At 41.6% G+C, this 22,314-nt stretch overlaps 1 protein-coding gene across 1 annotated transcript in view; it reads left to right on the plus strand.

Annotated features, from left to right (window-relative positions):
• The window catches only part of PAAF1 (proteasomal ATPase associated factor 1), a 146,681-nt gene that overhangs the window by 26,415 nt on the left and 97,952 nt on the right, over nucleotides 1–22,314 (plus strand). Inside the window, exon 5 of the mRNA XM_078658561.1 lies at nucleotides 8,029–8,127. Coding sequence (XP_078514687.1) covers nucleotides 8,029–8,127 — 99 coding nt within the window. The remainder of the gene's footprint in view (nucleotides 1–8,028; nucleotides 8,128–22,314) is intronic.

Consider the following 22,314-nt stretch of genomic DNA (forward strand, 5'->3'; position numbering starts at 1 on the left):
CTCGATAATTCTCTCGCCTCGGTGCCCACTCTGATCAGCGTTCACACTCGGCAACTCTGGGCATTAGCTTGCCTCATCTTCACTAACGGCCCCACCAGACCGCCGGGGATGCCTGGTCTCACCCTGGAGATACCCATTAAGGGACCATCTCTCAGGGAAGCCAGGAAGGGTTTCACAGCGGTCGAAGCGCCTTGGGACCCTACGGGTAAGTAGTGCGCTATATAAATGCCTATACATACATACATGCGGCACAGGTCAGGAACATCTGCAGAGAATGTGGGACTTGAATTTATGGGGTCTAAAAACACGTTGGGCCTGATGTTTGTTAGCAACGCCATAGAGTTCCTGCTCACACAATTGTAAACCGAGGCCGCTATGGATCTGTTTGCGCAGTACAAGGAGCAGAGTCTCCTGGTGAGATGAGGCTACAGCGGAGACACAGCAGACTGGAGCAAAGATCCAGGCATGGCCGTCCTCACTGCGTTCCTACCAATGCTGCGGCTAAGTGAGGTGACTGCCGATGAGTTAATCATGCAGTAGCAATCACACCCTACCCGCCTGTTCTGCATTCATGTCACCATCCCTGTTCTGTGTGCCTTTCATATGTTAATTTGCCCGTCTTCCCGTTCCTCACTTGTCTCATGTGTTACCTATGTTAAATCTAGCTGCCTCTGCCTACTGTTCTTGCCCCTTCATTTTCCCATATCTTACTTGCTACGGGTGGCCAAGCATTGCCTGCTCTGTGTTGTGCCTGCTCCGTCTTACTGTTTTGAATGGGCTTCTGGACATATCAATCGGTTTGCTTTATATTTTGTTCATTTTATGTAATTATGCTCTTATCCTGCTTGCTTTGTCCCTGTATCCCGCCTACTCTCTGGTGAGCTGTACTCCCTAACTTGTCACTCAATGACTCCATGCCCACCTGGATACCTGTTTTTTACCCCCAAACTTTAATTTACAGAATAAACGGGTGTGTCTGGGCAGCAGGTGTGGAGGGAGGGGGTAGTGAGTAAAGGGGAGATGAGCTCCACACAGCTCTTTCTGGGGCATGGCCCCGTGGAGTATTTCTGGGAAGTACCCACAAGCACTGAGGAGGAGGGTAAATAACGCTCACTCAGCCCTCGTGGGCGCCAGACCACAGATTGCTCCCCCCAGAGACTCTAAAGGGAACACTCTCCATAAAAGAGGCAAGCAAGAGCAACGCTCTCTCAGCCCCTCTGGGCAGATGTTAAAATTCAGCTTCAGCCTATATGGGAACCTGGTCAACCTGAGCAGATGCGTTTGACAATAGCTCTGGCTAAACAAAGGCGAGACCGATTGGCATTGCCAATGCTTGATATTTGGAAGAGGTGCATACAGAGATCAGCAGTAAGAAGTTGTAACATTCTCTTAATCGGTCCCCTCTCTAGAGGGTGAGATCACCCTCACAGGTCTTACACAATGGGTGTTTGGAACCACCGAACTGTTGGATGGCACCGTGTTGCATAACCATCTTTCCTTAGAACATGGCAATTTGTTCTCCAAGATGGAACCCTTAATACCTCTACATATCTGTAAGAGGCTTCAATCCTTTTTTCAAAGAGATTGCTTTTTGAATTCTCACCTAGTTGAATGCATCATTTTCTATAACTGTTTGAATCTAATTCAAATTCAAAATAACTTTATTCGGTAAATAAACAACCATAAAAGCAATACAGCTTATGAAAACAAAAAATGTCCAGTTTAGACGTTATAAATAACTCCATGTGCAATAATAAAATAAGACTATTTATGTATAGTGCCAATAAAGTGTACAGTGCCTTAAGTTTAAAACAAAGACCCATACTATACAATACCCTATCATTTATAAACCATCCATACTGCCACGTGAACGAACAGCAGCATGTAAAAAACAAGTTACAACAGTACACGTTTCTTTGTCTAAAAGACATTGAAGGGAGAAATGACCGTGGCACAGTGCCTCAGGTTTCTAGAGCTTAAAAATGGGATCACATAGCTTTTTGTATACAATGCATAACATTTGCAAATGAAAGTGAATTATGGATTAGTTAGCACCGCTATTACATGGACAAACAATTGCTTCCAAGTTCGGCTGATACCCTAAAGGAAAGCGCAGAAGGTACTTCTCTGTGTCAGCTCTGAACCTAAATAGCAAAGAGCGCTCCCAAGCATTGCTTGGTTTCCACACTTAACTATTTGAGGTGATCTGAACTTCAACTCTCTTATCATGCAAATGAGCTAGCAGCATTGCAGACGCCTGCCTTTTGTTAATCTAGTTCATATAAGTAGTTGATCTGAATTAGCAATTTTTATGGTCTGGATTAACAGAGCAGTAAGTGGCCAGACAATTATGGGAGCATCACAAGAGAGGGGTTTTGGTTCCACCCACATGCGAGCCAAGAGTACATACTTAGATTGGGCCGAAATTGTATTCATCAACAAAAAAGTGCTTGCCCTCCAGACAGCTGTGATCATTTTTTAATCTATTCAGCTACCTGAGCTTGAATTTTCAGGGGCACACACATTGTAATGCTGTAAAACTGTCTTATATAACTAGCTATTTTATCCCACGGATGGGAGGAGGGCAGACCTATGCAGATGTTTATTTCTGGCTTGACAGTACAACTGTCATGTGGCCTTTTAGCATACAGCAACATTATTGTAGACTTCTCTACTTCCCCACACATACATATCCATTCTACTTGTAATGCTTCACATTACCATTCAACATTAATTTAAAGCCAGACCTATTCGCATTTCCACTGTTTTAAAAGAAAAATAAAGGGAATGTCTTCAGATTCGCAGAAGCTTTACAAGTAACTGAATTTGAGAGTATCACAATTTTGCAGTGTTAATTAGCTTTCGTTTTTACACTTTTTATAGAGCAAAGATTCCGGGCCACTGGTCTGATCATTTTCTGCTTTGATAAAAGGGTTTTCCATTTTTTCCATTCACTTTACGTTTTTAGCCATTCACTATGCTTTGAATTTTTTTGGGGGAAAGAATGAGTTTTAGTTTTTTTGCTGGGACATAGTATAATTGCATATTTTCTTATGCATCTATCTGCACCCCCCCCCCCTTCCACCCGCCGTGGAAATTATTTCCCCTGTGAACATACTTCTTACCCTGCACCCCTGCTTATTCGTAGCAGGAGTGGTTACCCTTTCCACTTAGAAAAGGTCGAAAATGTACTCCTGACAAGGGCAGGAGAAGACATGTTTTCAAAGGTGGAAAGGGGTTGAAGACTGGAGTTTGTGAATACATTTATAAATGTACCATCGAGTTGTAAAAGTCACAGCATATTCTAATCCTAAAACTATCAGCTCACACTTAGTTCCAGCTTCTGAGTAGGTTTGTTCACATAAATATTCATGTTTTGTAAATGATTGTAAAACGTTTATCATGTGCACACCAAGCATACAAACTTAAAGCTTTGAGAATCAAGCCCATAATATTGTTACTCTGACATTGCATCGGTCATTTGTTTGTAAAATGTAAATACCCAGTAATGGGGCACTCACGAGTATAGTATCCAAGGAGACCGAGAATCAGTTAAATTAATTGATTTACCCAAGAATTACACAATTTTCTCAAGTGCCTAATTGACCGCAGCTAGTGCACCCACTGACCCAGACTACAGGCTGAGGCAGCTGCTCATCGCGCGAGGCAAATAATTTGTGTTATAATTATTAGCACAGTGACACACAGGTTGCAGTACCTGATAGCTAGTACTTACTTCAACTTGTACAACACTGCAGGCAGCGTGACTCACATCCATGCCTTAGGCAAGCTGAACAACTGAGGCAACATCGCGGGGCGCACTCCCTGCCTCCAGTGCAGATGGTGACGAAACCGGAAGTCAGGCAGCCTTTGTTGGGACGTGGGCGGGGCCTGCCAAAGAAACAGAAAGGAACCGCCGGAGAGGACATCCGGAACCCTGCAGGCTCCATGCTGAAGTGCCGGCCCCATCAGAGGGACCGGTCAAAGAGCGAGGCAGACAGCATGGCACCAGAGGCAAGACGGGGCTCCGGAGTGGTGAGGAGAACCCCACGGCGTGCCGAGGAGATGGCCAGGGAACCTGCAGACCGAGGAGAGACGCCGGAGTCCTGAACCAGCCGGTGAGCGAGCGCTTGGCTGGGTGCATTGCCGGCACCCATTCTCTTAGCGGACCCGCCAGAGAGCGGGCCGCTCCATCATGGGGCCAATTTTGTCTACTTGCTGAGCCCTGGTGAGACATGTCCGTAATGCGCACACTGAAGGAGACGCCATGAGTGTACACATCGGCTGTCTAAAAGAGATGCCGTGAGCGTGCACCAGGGCTGTCCGGCGCCGTGAGAGTGCACATCCCTGTACCCCTTCCAAACTCAAGTCGGCGACAATAGATCTCGCTTAGCGAGCAACTTTGCTGCGTGGCTAGGCGAGACCTAAAAAGTTTGGCTTTGTTGAAATAAGCCATTCCCCTTTAAGAAACCCCATTGTTTTAGTCCAATGTGCTTGACAGCCCCCCCCTCCTCGCGCTCACCCCTAGTCTCTGCAAATATTTTGAAGAATATATTGAAGTCTGAAATCAAATTGGTCTGCAGAATCCAGATGATATTATATTTCCTTTGTTACAGTAATAAATAAACAGTTTGTATCTGGTCTCTAAAGACAAGTGTAGAACATCTAAACTATTTAAACCATTAAATAATATATAATGTTAACAAAATGAGCAAATGTAGTGAGTTGTGGAATATTCTTCAGCTGACCTTCACGTAATTCATTGTGTGTTTCTTTTAAAAGAAACTTAAGAACTGGCTGTTCCCCTAACTCTCACTTCAGATAGCTGTTCATGCCTGTTATAGCGCTGGGATGCCTGCGCTCTATAAATCCCATAAACATAAACATATGTTGGGCCTTTCAATAGGACATGGTATTACAAACTAGTTCTCTTATTGTTGCAAGTGCATACTCTTTATATCCTAAGACTTCACATCTTTATCTCTGTGCTCAGCTAATTCATACTGAGAACTTTGCACAAACACCTGGGCAGATAGCACGGAAAGCACACCTAAGGCATACTTGCACTGGATTCTGCACAGAATTCTTGGTGACCTTTGGTGGCATTGATATGTACAGACATTTTGCCTTGTTTCACCCCTTTTTCATAAACCTTTTTCTTTTGGTGATGAGGATGCCGCTGAGCTCTGTGCCACTCTATAATAAAGCTCCAAGTTGGGTGCTTTAAGCCCCCCCTCCATGTTATAGGGCAAGGTAAGAGAGTTCCACTTTACTTTTGGGTTGCTTCCCTGCCCAGGCTAGCTTAATCATCAAGGAGCGGAGAATAACAAATATGGAGCGCGGAAGGAGCATTGGAATATGTTGGAATAAAAACAGTTATCTGGGGACCACGATCCTCTTCATGATAGAGATGGGACCTAATAATGATAGGAGCAACCTATTCCAGCAAATTATGTTATTCGCTAGTTTGTGACTAGCCATCCCATAATCATCCAGTAGCACTTTACCTGGTTCTGTGTGGATTTGTATGCCTAAATAGCACACAGAGTCTGTTGACCAGTGGGAAGTCAAGCTGCATGGGAGTCATTGTTGGGGTCAAAGAGAAAGTGATGAATTTATCCCAGTTTACCTTGAGCCCGACAACTCCGCTAAACTAACAACCTCCCGGCGCACTGGTGTTAAATGTCTCTCCGGGTCCCGGGCGTAAAGAAATGTATCATCCACGTATGCCGACACAATGAGGCGGTAGCACGGGAAGCGCAATCCCTGTGTCCGTGGTATTCTCTCAAGGCACATGCTAGGGGCTTTGCCACTAAGGCGTATAGGAGGGGAGACAGCAGGCACCCCTATTGTGTTCCCCTAGTAATCATGACGAGGGAGGTAACCGTGTCACCCATTCGTATCATGGCAGTAGAGGTCATGTACAGTATCGTGACTAGTCAAATAAAGACTTCGCCAACCCCAACCCGCCGGAGCATAAAAGCCCATTCCACAAAGTCAAGCGCTTTTTCACGGTCCAAAAAGACTGCTGCAGCCCTAACGTTCAGGTCTATCTGTCCTGAAATACTGTTCTAAGGTTGTAGGTTATGCTCCCACCAGAAACAAATTCCGCCTGTTCTGGGCGGACCACCAATGGTACTATAGGGGCCAGTCGGTTCGTAAGTACCTTAGGGAAGAGCTTAGTGTCCACGTTAAGTAGCGATAGCGGTCTATAAGAAGAGCAACTGTCAGGTGGCTCACCGGATTTCAAGATGGCAATGATCAGTGCTTCACTCATCGAAGTAGGCATCATCTCGGTCTCGGCCATTGCCTCAAAAAGCGTTATCAAGTGAGGTATAAGTATAGCGCCTTGAGACCTTTTTGGTGAATCTTGCGCTATATAAGAACTTATGACTTAAATCTTGATACGCCTTATAGAAGGCGACCGTAAGGACATCTATGCCATGGGTGCCACCCACATGCATTGTTTCAAGGGCAGTTCGAATCTCCCCAGGTTCCAGGGGCGCCATAAGATGTTCTCTATGCTCAATAGTGAGCCAAGGCATTTTAATGTGCTCGAGATATTCTGTGATGGCTTCGTCCACTGGGGGAATAAGTGACCTACAAAGGTCTGTATAGTACCTGCATAGTCTGCATTATTCAGTGAATGCCTATCCTCGTCCTCCTGAATCTGCACAATGACCCTGCTTCTTTCCTAGGACGCAGTAATGCTGCAACAGTGGCACCTTGGTGCTCACTTCCCTTGTACACTCAAGCAGTGGTGTATTTGCTGAGATCTTTAACCTCACTATCCGCTGTATCGTGATACTCTTCAAGGGCCCTCTTAATATCTTCTAATACTTTAGGGTCACTTGTATGTTGGTAGTTGCTTTCCAATTGCGCTAAATGCTTTTCAAGCCTAGTTAATCTATCCCTGAGAGATCTGAGCACTCCTGTGTTTGAAAATTGTTATGCCTCTAATATATATTTTGAATGCTTCCCAGACAATGAGAAAAGCTGTTTACCGTACCAGTGTTATCGGAGAAGAAGCCCTCTATTGAGGCAGCTAATTCACCCTTAAAGACCAGATCCAATAAGGAGTATGGGGGTAATCTCCAGAGAAATGTTGCAAACTTCTGGGGGGTAACTCAATGTCTAATAGATCTAGGGAATGGCATGAGTTAGTCGTGGGTCGCATTTGAGGACTTGTGTGGCTAAACATTTAGATGTCAACCAATAGCCTATCTAGTTATAGATATCGTTAGCCACAGAATAGTGTGTGAAGCCCGTATCTCCTGAGGAGTGGTACCTCCAGACATCGAGCTGAACAGCTATCCCAATCATCTCTCCCGCAGCCGCAGAAAGGCGACGTGTGGGTCCCCTGGAGCAGTCCAGCTTGGGGTTCAACACGCAATTAAACTCCCCACCCTAAATTTGTGGCATATTTTCCCATTGCAGTAAGCAAGAACCCATCTTGGAGTAGAACTGCAGATCATCATGATTGGGCCCATAGGTATTAACTAGAATCTCTGCTAGTCCCTCTGTGTAAGTGACAGCCATTGTAACAGATCATCCAACGTTTTGCAGTTTAATACCTATTTGTTTCGTAACTGCAACAGAGCAGATCACCTATGATACATTTGCGCCAGTGGGATCCTGGTTAAAGAACTGTTCTTAATCGATTTGTTGCAGTTTGTTTTCAGATGGGTTGTGTTTGGTGATTGAACATGCTTGTTTTGTTTGCTTGTCTTTTGGTATCTATAAGATGTCCCCTGCCCTTACAGAAAGCTAACTACATCCCCAACAAGCAAGGGATCTTGCTGTCATTCCACTTTGTAGCATGGTAGGTTGGTTGTTTAATGGCAAGAGGGTTAAGTAAATGTAGCACAGAGTATGCGTGTTGCTGTTTACATGGATGTAAGACATTTACTCTCTTCACTTCCTTGGAAGAAAATTATAGCTTTTATCATATTAGTAAAAAAATAATGTTTAATTGATGGTTGTACTTCGAGGTGTTTTTAAATATCAATGCTTTTTTTATACATACAGATCACATGTCTGGATATTTCCAGTGGAGGAGGACTTGGGGTGTCCACAAGCACTGATGGGACAATGAAAATCTGGCAGACTAACCATGGAGACCCTAGGGTATGCATACTCACAGAAAACTTGTAAATATACACTGACATTGACTGACCTATAAATTCCACATGTGTATCAGAAACTATGTAGGAGGGGATTTTCAGGGTAGGGTAAAAGATGTGGAAGTGCATATTTTTGGCTATCTGATCTTTTAACCTCATTTGAAAGGGCTGGGATGATGTGCAGCAGAACATGTACTAATCATGTATCTTTGTAATTCAGGCACTTTGGATTATGTGTGCACTGGAGCACCAGTCATTGCAGAACTTGAGTCTTTAACTGTGTGTGTGAAGATAGGAGCTGGAGGTTGGTGGTGATGCAAAGCTGTTTACGTTTCTGAAAGCTTGTGTGAAGATAAATGTTACCTGCTCTTTACAGAAACACCAGTGTTTTACTAGGGCCAGCAGTGATGAATTATGGGTGTTCTGAGTTTTCAACCCAGAACCCTGAGGCATATGCATCCAGGTCTTTCCTGGTTAACTCTGACTGAGAAGACAAAGCTGGACCATCACTTCTCAAGTTGGTGGTCTGCTTTCCTTGCTGCAGAGTTAGTTTGGGTGGAGAGTTGAAACAGGATGCCATGTTGTTAGCTTTTAATTGTTGGTGTTGACAGAGTTGATTGGTACGACTGAAGTGATATCACTGCTTACCACCAGACCTTTTAGTTTGGACCCTTCAGGCAATATTCTTTATTCATTCTGGTACTAGGATGTTACCCAGAAGACCAGGATTTGGATAATGTCTCTGTATGCACCTGCAGCTACAGGCTGCTCATTGCTAGTACTTGTCCAAAGATCTACATGTCCTTCTTCAGAAGGTCCCAGTCCTTCTAAAGAAGGACGGGGACCAAAAAAATATATTTATGTGCAATCAGTTAAATTAATTCTTGGCTTTGGGTGGAGAGGAATGTTCCAGACTCCCTCAGCCAATATGGTAACCTCGCTTTCTAGACTTTTAATCAAATAACATTTTAGAGATGAGGTGGTAGTTGGTTAGACCCATGGAATCTAAATTTGAGTTCTTCAAGAATGGGGCCTGCCACATATTCTGATGGATTCTGTACCGAGTAATGCCCAAAGAGTAGGTTGATGATGCTTGGTTCAAAGGTTTTCAAATGCTTGTTAGATAAGTGGCTGAGTAGTGTGTGTTATGAGTGGTTAGAGGCTTTGAAGTTTCTCTAAAATTCAGCACTTGTCCCTTGCAGAGTGGTTGGAAAGTTCAGTATGCCAAATGCAAATGGAAGAAGTGCAAATGGTTAGGGAAAGAGGCAAAGGCCAGGATTGTTAGCAAAGTTACTGTTAATCATTCAGAGTGGTTAAGCGAGGCTTCGCACTCCCTTGATAATGCATGGAAATCTCTCTTCAGTGATTTTGTGAAAGCCTTTATACGTTCTTTAATTGCTTTGTCATCTAAGCTTATGGTACAGTGCTATCACTGTCTCACTGTTCTTTAGTATGTACCTTGATATACTTGCTGAGCTTGGACCAGCTCTTCTAGGGTTTTTTTTCCTTCCCTGGTTGGTCGATGTCAAGGCTTTCTTGGTGGCCTTAAGTTCCAATAGCACCTTTCACACAGAGACAGCCAGACCTTTCAGTGATTTAACAATGTTTGAATGCCAGAGTTGTGTGTAACTGTGGAGATGTGGACTAAATTAAATATTTGGAGGAATACTCGTATTGGGGGCCTGTAGGTAGTCTGGGATGTTTAATGTAGCCCTAGGGCAGAGTGGGACTTGGGTCTTGGTTGGAGGAAGAATGTGTATACATTGGAGTGGTGGTTCTAGGTCTTTTCAATGGGTTTATAGTATAGTAAATCTAAGATGTTGTATATAATCCCAGTTAGTTCTGAGGAACACACATGTACAGTGGTTTTCCCTTGTAAGTTTGCCATTAAGATCGACTGGAGCATGGCAGGGCTGTTACTTCTAGTGGCTGTTCCGCAGTGCCGTTGATTATAGTCTGATGCAAACTCTGGTTTAAAAGTAACTTTCTAATGGATTATTTCTCGGAAACTGATTTGGAAGTGCTCCATTAAAAGGGTATTGCAAAATAAGAGTGTTGCATGGTAGGACAGACGACATCTGATTTTTATTTGTAGTCACTTCTCTATGATGCACAGTTTGACCACAATATCAATTTTAGCACATAAACAATATACGTCGAGTGACATCACAACGAATCAATGAATATTCCCCCAAAGAAAAGAGCAGAAAGTAGGTGAAGCTACCCCTTTGAAGTCGTCTATCCTTAAACAGATTTTTAACGAACTGGGAGTTAGAACATGTAGGAATGCAATTATTGCCTGTTTAAGTGGGGGCGATATTAAACTTATTCATCTCTTTGTTAAGTTCATCAATATTGCGGAAAAGAAATTTCAAAAAGTAGATGGTCTAAGCAAATGAATTCCGTGGTAAATTAATTTAGGAAAAAACTGGTCTGGCTATAAGGCTCTTAAAAAAAAAAAATGTATTCTATTTTTTAAGGGAGACTGTTTTTGTTACTTTATAATTGTATAGTTGAGTATTGCCCTATAACAGTAGATGCTATTTTAAAGCATTGCAGGCGTCATTTTAATTCTCTTGTTAGAATTTTTAAGTAATGTTCACGGCACTTAAATTCTTCTGTAAGGATTTTATTTTAGACTGCAAAATGCATTTTGTTCTAAATGCAATGGTTATAGGTTGTACGAAGAACAATGTTATATGAGCCTAGGGTGTCAGTAGCACAATCTAATCTAAGGAGTCTGTTGATAATTATTGAAGAAATTGCTTTTTGTTTTTGGGTGTGAATTGTTAATGGCTAACTACTGAAATTATGAAAGGTGTTGCTATTATAAGCCATTTTAGCTTATAGGTCGTATCACACTAATTGCTGTTGACAAAAGGTATGTTATTATGATGTTGTTTTATAATGTTCCTTATTTTTTGAAGGACCTTTTTTATCGAGTAGTTTGAATTGGCAGCAAAACCTGGGTATTGAATGCATATTGCACTTTACTTTGGTTTGTGATCTGTTAATAACTAATCTTTGAAGCTATAATACCTGCGACAAGCTGAAGTTAGCTTAGCTTTGTGGTCGCATGTATAATATCTACTAATTGACCTTGGTAGTGATGCACATCGCACTTTATTATTGCTTGTGAATGGATAATAGAAAAACAACTGCAATTATAATACCTGCTGCTAACACATGTCACTCTAGTTAGATGCTGCTAAAATAGTATTTGCTGCTAGCATAAGGCACCTTAGTAAGCACAATGCACTTTAATTATTTCTATGTAAGGTTTTAAATATTTTGTTATAATGTCATTCATCAACTCATAATCGGTGGATCTTTCCGAGGCTGTTAAAAGTTTTGTGTATATTTGTTTTTTTTTCTTGCTTTTCTTGTTTGTAATTATTTTAATTAATCAACAAATAAAATCTACTACTACTACCCCTTTGAAGTGCCATTTAAAGGCACTTCAGCCGGAAAAAGTGGTCGTTCTTGGACTTCTTGAAGTTTCATATATGGAATCTGGACAGTGTAGGTGCTTGCAATCGTAGTAGCCAAATTAACCGTCTTTTTGGGAGAATTGTTGCAGCAGACAATTAGTTTGGTTTACCATGTAATTGCTTTATTCCTAATATTGCATTCTGCTGTGATGTTTGGACTTTGTTTCTCGCTGCTGACTTGAGAAAAGGTGTCTGGAATTCTTCATTTGCTTACATCCAGGAGAAGCCCGTCTGGATAAGAGCTGTGTTACAAGATAGGTAGAGCTAGAAGAGGAGAAGCATCAAAAAATGCACAAACATATTGTGCTGTTCTGCCAGTATTTGCAATTTTGTTGTGTGTTATGTGCTGTAGTTATTATGCATTCCTATTATATACAATGTTATGCTGAATCTAGATGGCAGTCGTTGCCTTACCCTAGATTTCGGCCAGTGCTGATTATGTGTACTCTAACCTTTCCTTGTATATTACTTAGGTCTTGGGAGGAGGGTCTTCTGTTTATGAAATGTGTCCCACTTCAATGATTACGTAAAGTTATGCAGAGGTACTTGAACTCATTGTTTGGGGTGCACTGCTATCTGTGTCTCTGCACGATCGAAAGCATGAAATTCGTTTTCAAACTTTATATATTCTCAGTGAATGAGATTTCTTGGTACTTGAGCTTCCTGAGGAGCAATCGGTGCACACTTTGTATTCTCAAACAATGCATGCATTTGAGGAGCAAAACATTTTGAGAAATCATACGAAGTAACACTGTAATCTCAGAAAGAGGAGTGGGTAATTTGTTTATTAAATTATTTGAATTCAATCAAAATAAATGTCACAGGGTTATATGTATGCACAAGAAAATATATACATTGCTTTGTATAGGTAAAATGAATGATAATTCTTTACATAAAAACAATAATCTGAATTTACAGTCTCTATTCATCCTGTGTAAATAGGAGGCAAAAGAGATCACTTGCCTAGCACACAATTTCTATAGCATACACTAAGGGATCAAGAAATCGACTTACAGGGCAGAAATTGAGGTTAGTATTACCTGCCGTATGGAAGTCTTACAGACAAATGTCTGTTATTTGGAGGTGCTTATTTATGGAACCTCAGAACTGCACCAGTATTGCAGTGCAGTGGATTGAGGGAGCTGGATGTATTCTACAGCCTGTTTTCCTCTTGTTAATGTACGTATGTATGCTTCAGGATTCTGTTATTCTCCCACCGTTTAATAAAAGCTGCCAGTCATAGTTTGGGTGCCTGATGGATTTATGCATTAATGGTAGTCCGCCTGCAACATGTTGGGCTGAAGACCAGGGCCTTTGATCAGCCTCTATTCTGCACTTCAGAAGCTATGCAGGGCTGCTGCCTTTCCATGGGCAGCGGTGTTTGTCCGCCCATTGCAGGTTGGGCGCAGGGTATGGCCGTAACTTGCATACCAGCCAAGCAAACCATAACTTGCACAAAGGTTCAGCTTTTTAAGTTTTGTACTTTTGTAACTATAACTTCGCCTTGGGTTCTAACCAATCCTAATCATAACTTCATTTTAACTGAAGTATTTTCAGTGAAACTATATTATAGAGGCATTTGCTACTGTGTAGTTATGGGTCAAGCACTCCTTCCATTGACAAAGGGGCGTGGCTACCAGTGGTGAAGCTGATGCAATGCACCAGGGCCCAGAGGTCTGAAAGGGGCCCAGTCTACCCTGCACCAGCTGAAGGTATTTTAAAAGCTGACTGTTCTGATTTCTTTTTTATTTATTTGAGTATTTATTTAGACACACTGCATACCGGGGGCCTGGCTCTTTTTACTTCTCAGAGGAGGGATTCAGAGGAAGTAGAGAACGGGGGGAACAATAAAGAAGAGAGAGAGAAAGGGATGAAAAAACAGAAGGGTCTAAAAACTAGGAGGAAGGCAGGAAAAAGTGACAGAATGGAGAAGGAAATAAGGTTTGAGTAAGAAAGATAAGATTTCGCAAAGCGGGCAAGGGAAAAGGAACAAAAAGGAGCCAGAAATAAGGATACAAGGGAGGAAGGAGATGAGGATGAGTGAGAGACAATGCGGAAGAGAGAGACTGACGATGGGACTAGAGAGGGGAGCATTAAATGGACAAAGTCGATGAGAGGAGAGCGATAGGAAGGCGAGAAGGAAAGACCATTAGAATGAGGAACTTGTAGACTTATAAATTACATGAGTGAAGCTGGTGCTGTGACACTGGGGTCATGTGCTATGATTGGCGCAGTACACCTAATTTATAGTGCAAGTTTCAAATTCAAATTGACTTTATTTCGGATATATTGCAATCCATAAAAGTACACACAATAAACAATTCATAATAAAACATCACAGTGATCACAAAGTCAATCTTAAATTACATACAACTCAAATGTATCAAAAAAAAGAGTGCATTGACAGAATCAGAATAAAAAAATGCAAGCAAGGTCCATATACAGAATATACGAAATAAAGTGCGATAGTGCCATAAACTGCAATTAATGCACATTTACTCATCCAAACAATTTCTTAGTCTCATGGTCATTTTTAAAAATTCTAACACCTGGAGGACAGTGCAAGTTTAATTCAAGCTGGGGGCCTAGTTTCATTGCTTGCGCTGGGGCCCATGATCACCTGTCAATGGCACTGCATTGAAATTAAATGTTTTGATTTTTCTAATACGTTTTGACTCCATGGGCGGATGTCCACCAAACTTGGTACTCACTAGAATATGTATGCCAGTGTTCGTGCAGATCTGCGAAGAAGAAATAAAATTGAGTAGAGGGGTCTAGAAAGAGCTGTGTCTTCCCAATTAAGCTACCATATGAAAATTTGCCCACAGCTACAGATAAAACTCAGAATGAGTTTACTCCAAACTGGTCATGAAAGCTTAGAAAAAGTGTTTTTTGTTCCTCAGGTAGTTCTTGAGATGTGAGTATTAAAAAATATATATTTTTAAAAAACGTTGCTGGGTGGGCTTGTAAGGGTAGCACTTCTGTGCAGCTTAACCATGTAAAATTGTGTTTCTCAAACTTGTGATTCTTGTCTATCAAAGTTAAATTTGTCAAGGAATGTGATTGGCTGATGAAGGGGATCAAAATGATTTTTCCACCTTCTTGAATATTGGAATTTTGATCAGAATTGGCATTTTAGCAATGTGGACAAACATATTTCTGCAGCTGAGGAGAAGCAATGTAGGCGGTCCCCAACACCAGGGGTGTGTTAGGGGGCACCCAGGCGCTTTATCAGTTAATAGGCGAAACACAGAACAACATTTTTGGCAAAGTAAAATCACAATCCTTTAATCACTCGTGATCCCACAACTGCATTTTGTATTAAGAACAAAGGCACCAAAAATCACCATTCATATAAAAATCGTGTTTTTTAATTAAAAAAAGCAATTGAGGCTATGGCCAGGTGAATGCCTTGGTAGATTGCATGGGGGAGTGGCTGCACGGTCTAGCTGCAGTGCATACCCTTTGTTAACCCCTTCTGTGCTCAGTTGGAATTTTACATCTGGGGGTGTTGGGCTCAACATCCACTGGGCATCGCAACATACGTAGCGCAGAATAGATACATAGCTGGTAGATGCAGTAGATCATAAACCAAAAGACAAGATATTTGCTGAAAAGGACATTGTTAAAGGCGATCTGTGGTTCACCGAATACAAAAATCTCTGACATTCACATATGCTATATAATGCATAACACAAACAATGCCGCAAGCCATCCTCAGTATACGACTTTGCCAATGGACCAGAAATCAAAGGTCTGCCAAGACCAAAACATGATGAGTGACTTAAGCTATGGCGTATGGTGTATACTATAATTGTGTTATGCAAGTGCGCATACACAGCTATATTTATTTATTTTTAGAATAAACATATATATATATATATATATATATATATATATATTACCTACTGGCGGTCGCCAGTAGGTATATATAGTTAGGATTTTTTCTCTATGGGTTTTTTGAAAATTCTATGTCTAATAACTTTGGCGTTTGTGGACGGAATCGGCTGAAATTTTCAGGAAAATGGGACATTTTGTTTCTGAGCAGCCCTTGAAAATTTGGGGGGGGTTCGTCCAGTGGGGGCCGAGAAAAAAGGGGGGTCCCAAAACGTGTTTTTAACATTGACTTTTCCATAGGGCGGTTGGCCTCACTTTTAGCCCGAACGGCTGAATGGATTTGCACGAAACTTGGCAAAATTGTAGGGACTGGTAGCCCGATGTGCCTTTTGTAGGTCTCAATATATGTGCTCCAGTGGATTTTGAGAAATTAACGTTTAAAAAAAGATATATATCTGTAACAGCGGACCGGTTAGCGCTCTGGTTCGCGGACTTTTCGCGCAACGGAGCTTTGTGAAGCGAAGCTGATTGGTTCTCCGGCGTCTGTCAACATTCCAAACAGTCCGTAGCGGCCGCCATCTTGTCTCTCGGTAGGATCGAGAGACAAGAGGAGGTCAAAACAAAGGGGGAAATAACTATAAGGGGGCATAGTAGATCCTCGCTGACCCCCTAGGTTTGATGTGGAGGTTTTAAAAGGGCCCCGCGGGGCAAAAAAAAATAATAAAAATAATAATTGAACGGCTGAATGGATTTGCACGAAACTTGGCAAAATATTAGGGACTGGTAGCCCGATGTGCCTTTGCTAGGTCTCAATATATGTGCTCCAGTGGATTTTGAGAAATTAACGTTCAAAAAAAGATATATATCTGTAACAGCGCTCCGCTTCGCGTAACGGAGGTTTGCGAAGCTGATTGGTCATTCTGTCACTGGGCTATAGTTGGGCTACATCTGGCTGATATTTGGGCTACATTTGTTTTTTTGTGTGTCTGGCGGCCATCTTTGGGCTACATTGGGCTACATTGGGCTTCATTGGGCTACATTCGGCTAATTAGCAAATAGCTCATCGCAAACTAGGAATGGTAAAGAATCGCTATTTATTCCTTAAAGTTCGCTATTTAGGAAATGCAAATAACTTTTATGATACATATGGCGGTTCATCTCTAACAAGATAAGAAGCATAGGGATAGATTTATGATGACTGGCGCATCACCAGGGATGTGTTAGTCATTCTGTGTCGCTGTTCCGTCACCTATGGTGTGCTGCATTTACAATGCGGCGCATCATGGGGCAAAAACAGCACAGATGCGTGATGTATCTGTGCCGTAAAGGTGGCGCATTGCTGGAGTTGTATCGCAAGTGTGATGAAGCTCCAGCAAGGGTCGGGGGTGCCCCTGTCGCAGGGTTTCTGTTCTCACACAGAACTGTGGACAGAGGATTGGAACCTCGGCGAATTAGGGTGTCCCAAAACTCACGTTAGTAATCAAAAACTATTTAGCAAGCTAGGTACAGTGTCACATTGGATATAACAAACTCTCAATGTTTAGACAATCCAGAATATGAACTTATAGTACCTCAGGATACGTGGAACTCATGAACAGTCGGTCGTTATATATTTCTTAGAAACCAGAACATGGAGTTAAGAAGAACACATGTGTATTTGAAATGTTTATTTACTAATGCCGTCTTCTCAGGCGTAGTACCTTAGATAATAAAAGTACACATATTATCAGTAGCAAAATTACCAGCATAGTTACTAGTACATAAAAAGTGAATGGTGATAGTATGTTAACATGCTGTAAATGAATAAGAGTTAGCAACACTTATAAGCAGCCGCGGGCCGTGGAGGGAGTTACGGTGAGGCAGGGAGGCGGGGAGGGGGAGAAGCAGGGTGGAGAATACAAGTACACATATTATCAGTAGCAAAATTACCAGCATAGTTACTAGTACATAAAAAGCGAATGGTGACAGTATGTTAACATGCTGTAAATGAATAAGAGTTAGCAACACTTATAAGCAGCCGCGGGCCGTGGAGGGAGTTACGGTGGGGCAGGGAGGCGGGGAGGGGGAGGGGCAAGGTAGAGAGGGCTCCACCCTGCTTCTCCCCCTCCCCGCCTCCCTGCCCCATCGTAACTCCCTCCACGGCCCGCGGCTGCTTATATCTCACCCTCCCTAATACACATATTATATTATTTGCTAAGAAGGTCTCTTTGTGTTGGTTTAGGGCGTGTCCATACTTTAGTGTCTTAGATTTGAAGGAATCACATCAGCATACACCAGCTCTCTCTTCATGTGAACCGCATCAACTGTTGTGTATGTGTGTTCGGCAAAGCAATATAAAACCCGCCTCATGCCCAGAATTGGCAGAAGTTGCACTTATGTTATGAGTATGAAGTCGTGGAGATCAGACCTCATAACAATTCTGTATCGTGTTGTTCTTGAAACTTTAGCACTCGCTGTACAGATATAGTTTAACAAGTAAAGCAGATAGTAGACCAATAACATATTATTCTCATGTAAACCACGATGAACTACTAGGTGGAAAGCTAAAGCAACAACTAAGTGTCGTGTGCAGAAGTTGCAAAAAAGGAAAAATGGCGTTTAAACCGGTAATGAGCCCATGCTAACTTAACACGGTGTAAAGATATCCAGGACCTAGATGACACCTCCTCATGATCCGGAAACGAACTGTATAAGATAATAGAAGTGCCATCTCATGAGAGCAGATTGCAAGTTTATATGTGGACGGTCCGCAAGGTAAAGCATTAAAAACTAGGAAAATTCAATGCTAAAGAAAAATAAAACAGCCAAGTACTTTATCGAGTCTTAAGCCAATAGGCAAGGTAAATAATAAAAACTTGACAAATAAGTCAATGAATTGTCAATGAAATGCTAGTACTCAGCATATCAAACATGAAAAAGGTCTATGACATAACTGTGTATGCAAAATAAGCTGCAACAGCCTCCAATAGGAAGTCACCGTCTTCATCCGAAAACAGTTCAGCCATCCAATTTAAAAGCGGAAAAGAACATACGTGCTCTCCCAGCACCGGATCCTCTATCACCATCAGAGGACAGCTCGGTGGGTTTTCAAGAAAGCTGTGTTCCAAGAAAGACTGTGCTGCCGCCAGTAAATTCCAGGGACCAAGTAGTCCATGCATCAATGCCACAGCCATAATCCTTTCGCCAGGACAAATCAACTCGTGAGTAATGATAGGAGTCATCAGCTGATTAAAGTCGACGTCAGGAGAAACCGGTCCGCAGAGACACAAATCAATGGCCCAATCGAAATCACAGGTCAGGCAGTGAAATACAGGCTGGACACAGGTGAAGTAGGAGAACCGAAAAGATAATCCATATGCCGTGCTTAATATCGCCAACGGCATTGTGCCATAATATTCTAGCATGCGATTGCGGAACAGTGTCAGCAGCTGCAGGGTCGGAGGTTGCATAGGAGGGACATCCATATTTAAAAATGTAAAAAAGCACAAGAGCGTCCGCTGGTAATGCAAGTAAAAATGCAATCCACGAACCAGAGTGGAGAAAATGGAATGAAAGGGAGCAGGGATGACTCCAAAGATTTTCTCAAATGAAGTCACGAGACCACTGGTAACAACTTTAAAAAAGTGTGCCAGGGATTTTGTGGAGGATGCGTTAAAGATAGTCGGAAACATGTTGCTGAAATTGAAAGGCAAACCTGTGTACGGGTGTTCGCTATGTGAAGTACGAAAGTTTCACGGGCCGAACTCAAGGCCACCTCTCTCTGAGACAAAAGAGCTCTTATTCTTGTCATGCCGTTGAAACGTGTCCCAAGGTTGGTATTTGTGGCCAGATTGAAAACTCCCTATGTTCATGTGTGGGAGGAAATAGAACATTTCTGCAGCAAATAACCCGTTCACTTACTGTTACGATAAAAGGAATACTTTTTAATTAACTCAGAACAATCTTCATTATTGAGCATCAAATAACTACCATTTTCCAACAACTTGAACGTGGGGATGATAGCAGGAACTGGCGTGCCTTGCAACACGCAAGCCATATTTGGTCGGTGTTTGTTGCATGAATCGTGTAACTGTATGTGCCTACACATTAGTGAATGATCTGGCGTCTCAGTGCATTCCTCTCCATTCAGATAAACTTCTTGATCATCTTTGAAACATCTGTATGTGTATGGAAGCGACCAGACCTCATGAACAAAAGCACTACCTAAAGGTTCATAAAGACCTATTGGTATATATTTCATAAAATTTGAAAACTTATATAAAGCAAAAGGCAGCGTTATTAAACCGTGGATAAGGCATGTTGCCAAAAAACCCGCAATCCTCTGCTGATGATGTCACTGAGCATGTCATGAATGATGTAATATGTGACATCATCAGTAGTGGATTATGGGTAATAGTATCTCTAGTTTACTCCCCTATAGCTGTCTTTCTTTTAACATAAGTGTGTGTTTCCTTCCCTTATACTTACTGTTTTTGGTTCGCTTCCAGTTCGCGTACCAGCGAGCGAACTAGGAAGCGAACTAAGAGAAATAGAGGTTGGCACAGTTCCAAATATTGTACCAATTTTTTAATAACGGGGAGGTAGTTCTGAAAAGAACTTTATTTTTTTATTTTTCTGAACATTTTTTTACTGTTTTTGAATTTTTCGGAACAGTTTTATATTTTTTTGGGTTTTTCTTGGAGGGGGCAATGAAAACGATTCATTGTAAAGGGCTCAACAGGAGCAACAAAACAAAAAAAAGAAGTATTTATTATTTTGGGCGTTTCGGACAAACTTGCATATGATAGTCAATAGCTCTGTTGATCAGAGTGATGCTTCTTTCTCCGTAGGAAATGAATCCATCGCAAAATACGCAGGTGTGTTTTACTTCACCAAATCTCATTTGTATATTTGGCACCATCTCCCTGCCCTCTGGTCCCGTTACTTCCGGTACAACAGATCTTCTGGCCATAATAGGGAGATTATCTAGGTCGTTCCGAAACTGTGCAGCACTGTAGTTGTTAGGATGCCACCTAGTCATATGGCGATGCATTGTGTAGTTTCCGAAACTGTATTTTTTGTCGGTCCCTCTGGACAGTCTATCTTGACATATAAGGCAAGTTACGTATCTTGCATTTACTTTTTTCTGACCTTTGGGAATTTTAAAAAATTGCCAAATGAAGTTTTCTTTCCGGTGAGACGTCTTGGGCTGCTCAGGCAAAAACTGCCTCTCTTCGTGCTCGTCCTCCTGTTCCTCTTCTTCTTCTTCTTGTTGAATTACAACTTGAGCAGGTGGTCCACTCTTCCTTGGATGTGGTGGAGGTGGTGGGGAAGCACCAGCTGAAGCTACTAAAGAAGCCATTGCTCAGTGATCACAAAGGGTCTTTCTCTCACAATGATGAAAGTCAGAGTGAGGAAAGAAGGAGGGATTTTCATCATTTGGGAAAAACAAGAGTTCTCAACCAATCAAAAGTGTTCATTTTAGATTATATGACCTAGTCTTACATCATTAGGAAACCAAAAGTGAAATGAACCAATGAAAAGTGTTATTACCAAGTCACATGACTTGCTGTGTTTACGTTAAGCGCTTTGCAGGGCCTCCCGGTTTGCTTCCAGAAACCTGCGCTTTGGCACTCGCTTCGCGTACCAGTTTGCTAACGTAGTACGTCATATGACGTATCAAGCGACAACGTGGAACGTCATGCGGACGGGAGGCGTCACGATGTTGTTTTCTAACGCGGCACTTGCGGTAAAGAAACGTTTACCGGCTCGCGGTCTATTTCGCGGCATCAAGGTCAGCTAACGGGAAGCTTCCCGATTCGCGAAGCGGGAACGAAGAAAAAAAAATATTTTAAAAAAAAATTATTCATAAACATATATATATATTTTTGGATTTAAAGAAGAATACATTTTACAGCTACAGATATTAGCTGTTAAAAAACCAATGAAATTCACAGAAAAAACCATAGGTTATAGACCATATATAGTTAGGAATTAGCATTTACAAAACCTTGAAAATTCACTGAAAAAACCATAGGTTATAGACCATATATAGTTAGGAAATAGCATTTAGAAAACCTTATTTTACTCACACAAAACCATTGAAATTCCATATATAGTTAGTTGCACTAACTATATATCGCGCACCTGCAATCCACTGCTGATGATGTCACATATTACATCATTCATGACATGGTCAGTGACATCACTGATGACATCACTGATGACATCTCAAATGACATCACTGATTTCCTAACTATATATGGTCTATAACCTATGGTTTTTTCAGTGAATTTTCAAGGTTTTGTAAATGCTAATTCCTAACTATATATGGTCTATAACCTATGGTTTTTTCTGTGAATATATATATATATATATATATATATATTTGTGTGTGTTAATATTTTTTATCGAAAAAACACAGTTAAAGTGCAGTTAGGATGATAGTTGAGGGGGAACTGTTAGACTGTTATAATAGATGGTGATCTTTACAGCTAGAACTGCATAGCGCGGTAGAAAGTCGCATGGCAAGAGGAGATATGGACAAGAGACAGATGAACAGCTAGGAATGGCTAATCCGAAGGGTCACCGGGAATTTTAATGAATGCGAAACGAATTGTGTGTGTAATTCTGATTATTAAATGCCAATAAAATATGTTTTAAAAAAAGTGCAGTTAGGATTGCAAAATAAAGCACAAAAAACACAGAGAGTCACACATTCTAGATAGGATTGCAATCCATAACTCGCACACAACAGACATGCAAATCATAACCTGCACACGAAATCCAATACTTATGGCCTAACTATTTTAAATTAACGGTCCAGACATCTCTATAATTTATCCTTTTAAAACGCACCAGAAAAAATGTAAACACTAATTTAT

Source organism: Lissotriton helveticus, chromosome 8 (genome assembly GCF_964261635.1).
Source record: "Lissotriton helveticus chromosome 8, aLisHel1.1, whole genome shotgun sequence".
NCBI classification, from domain to species: domain Eukaryota; kingdom Metazoa; phylum Chordata; class Amphibia; order Caudata; family Salamandridae; genus Lissotriton; species Lissotriton helveticus.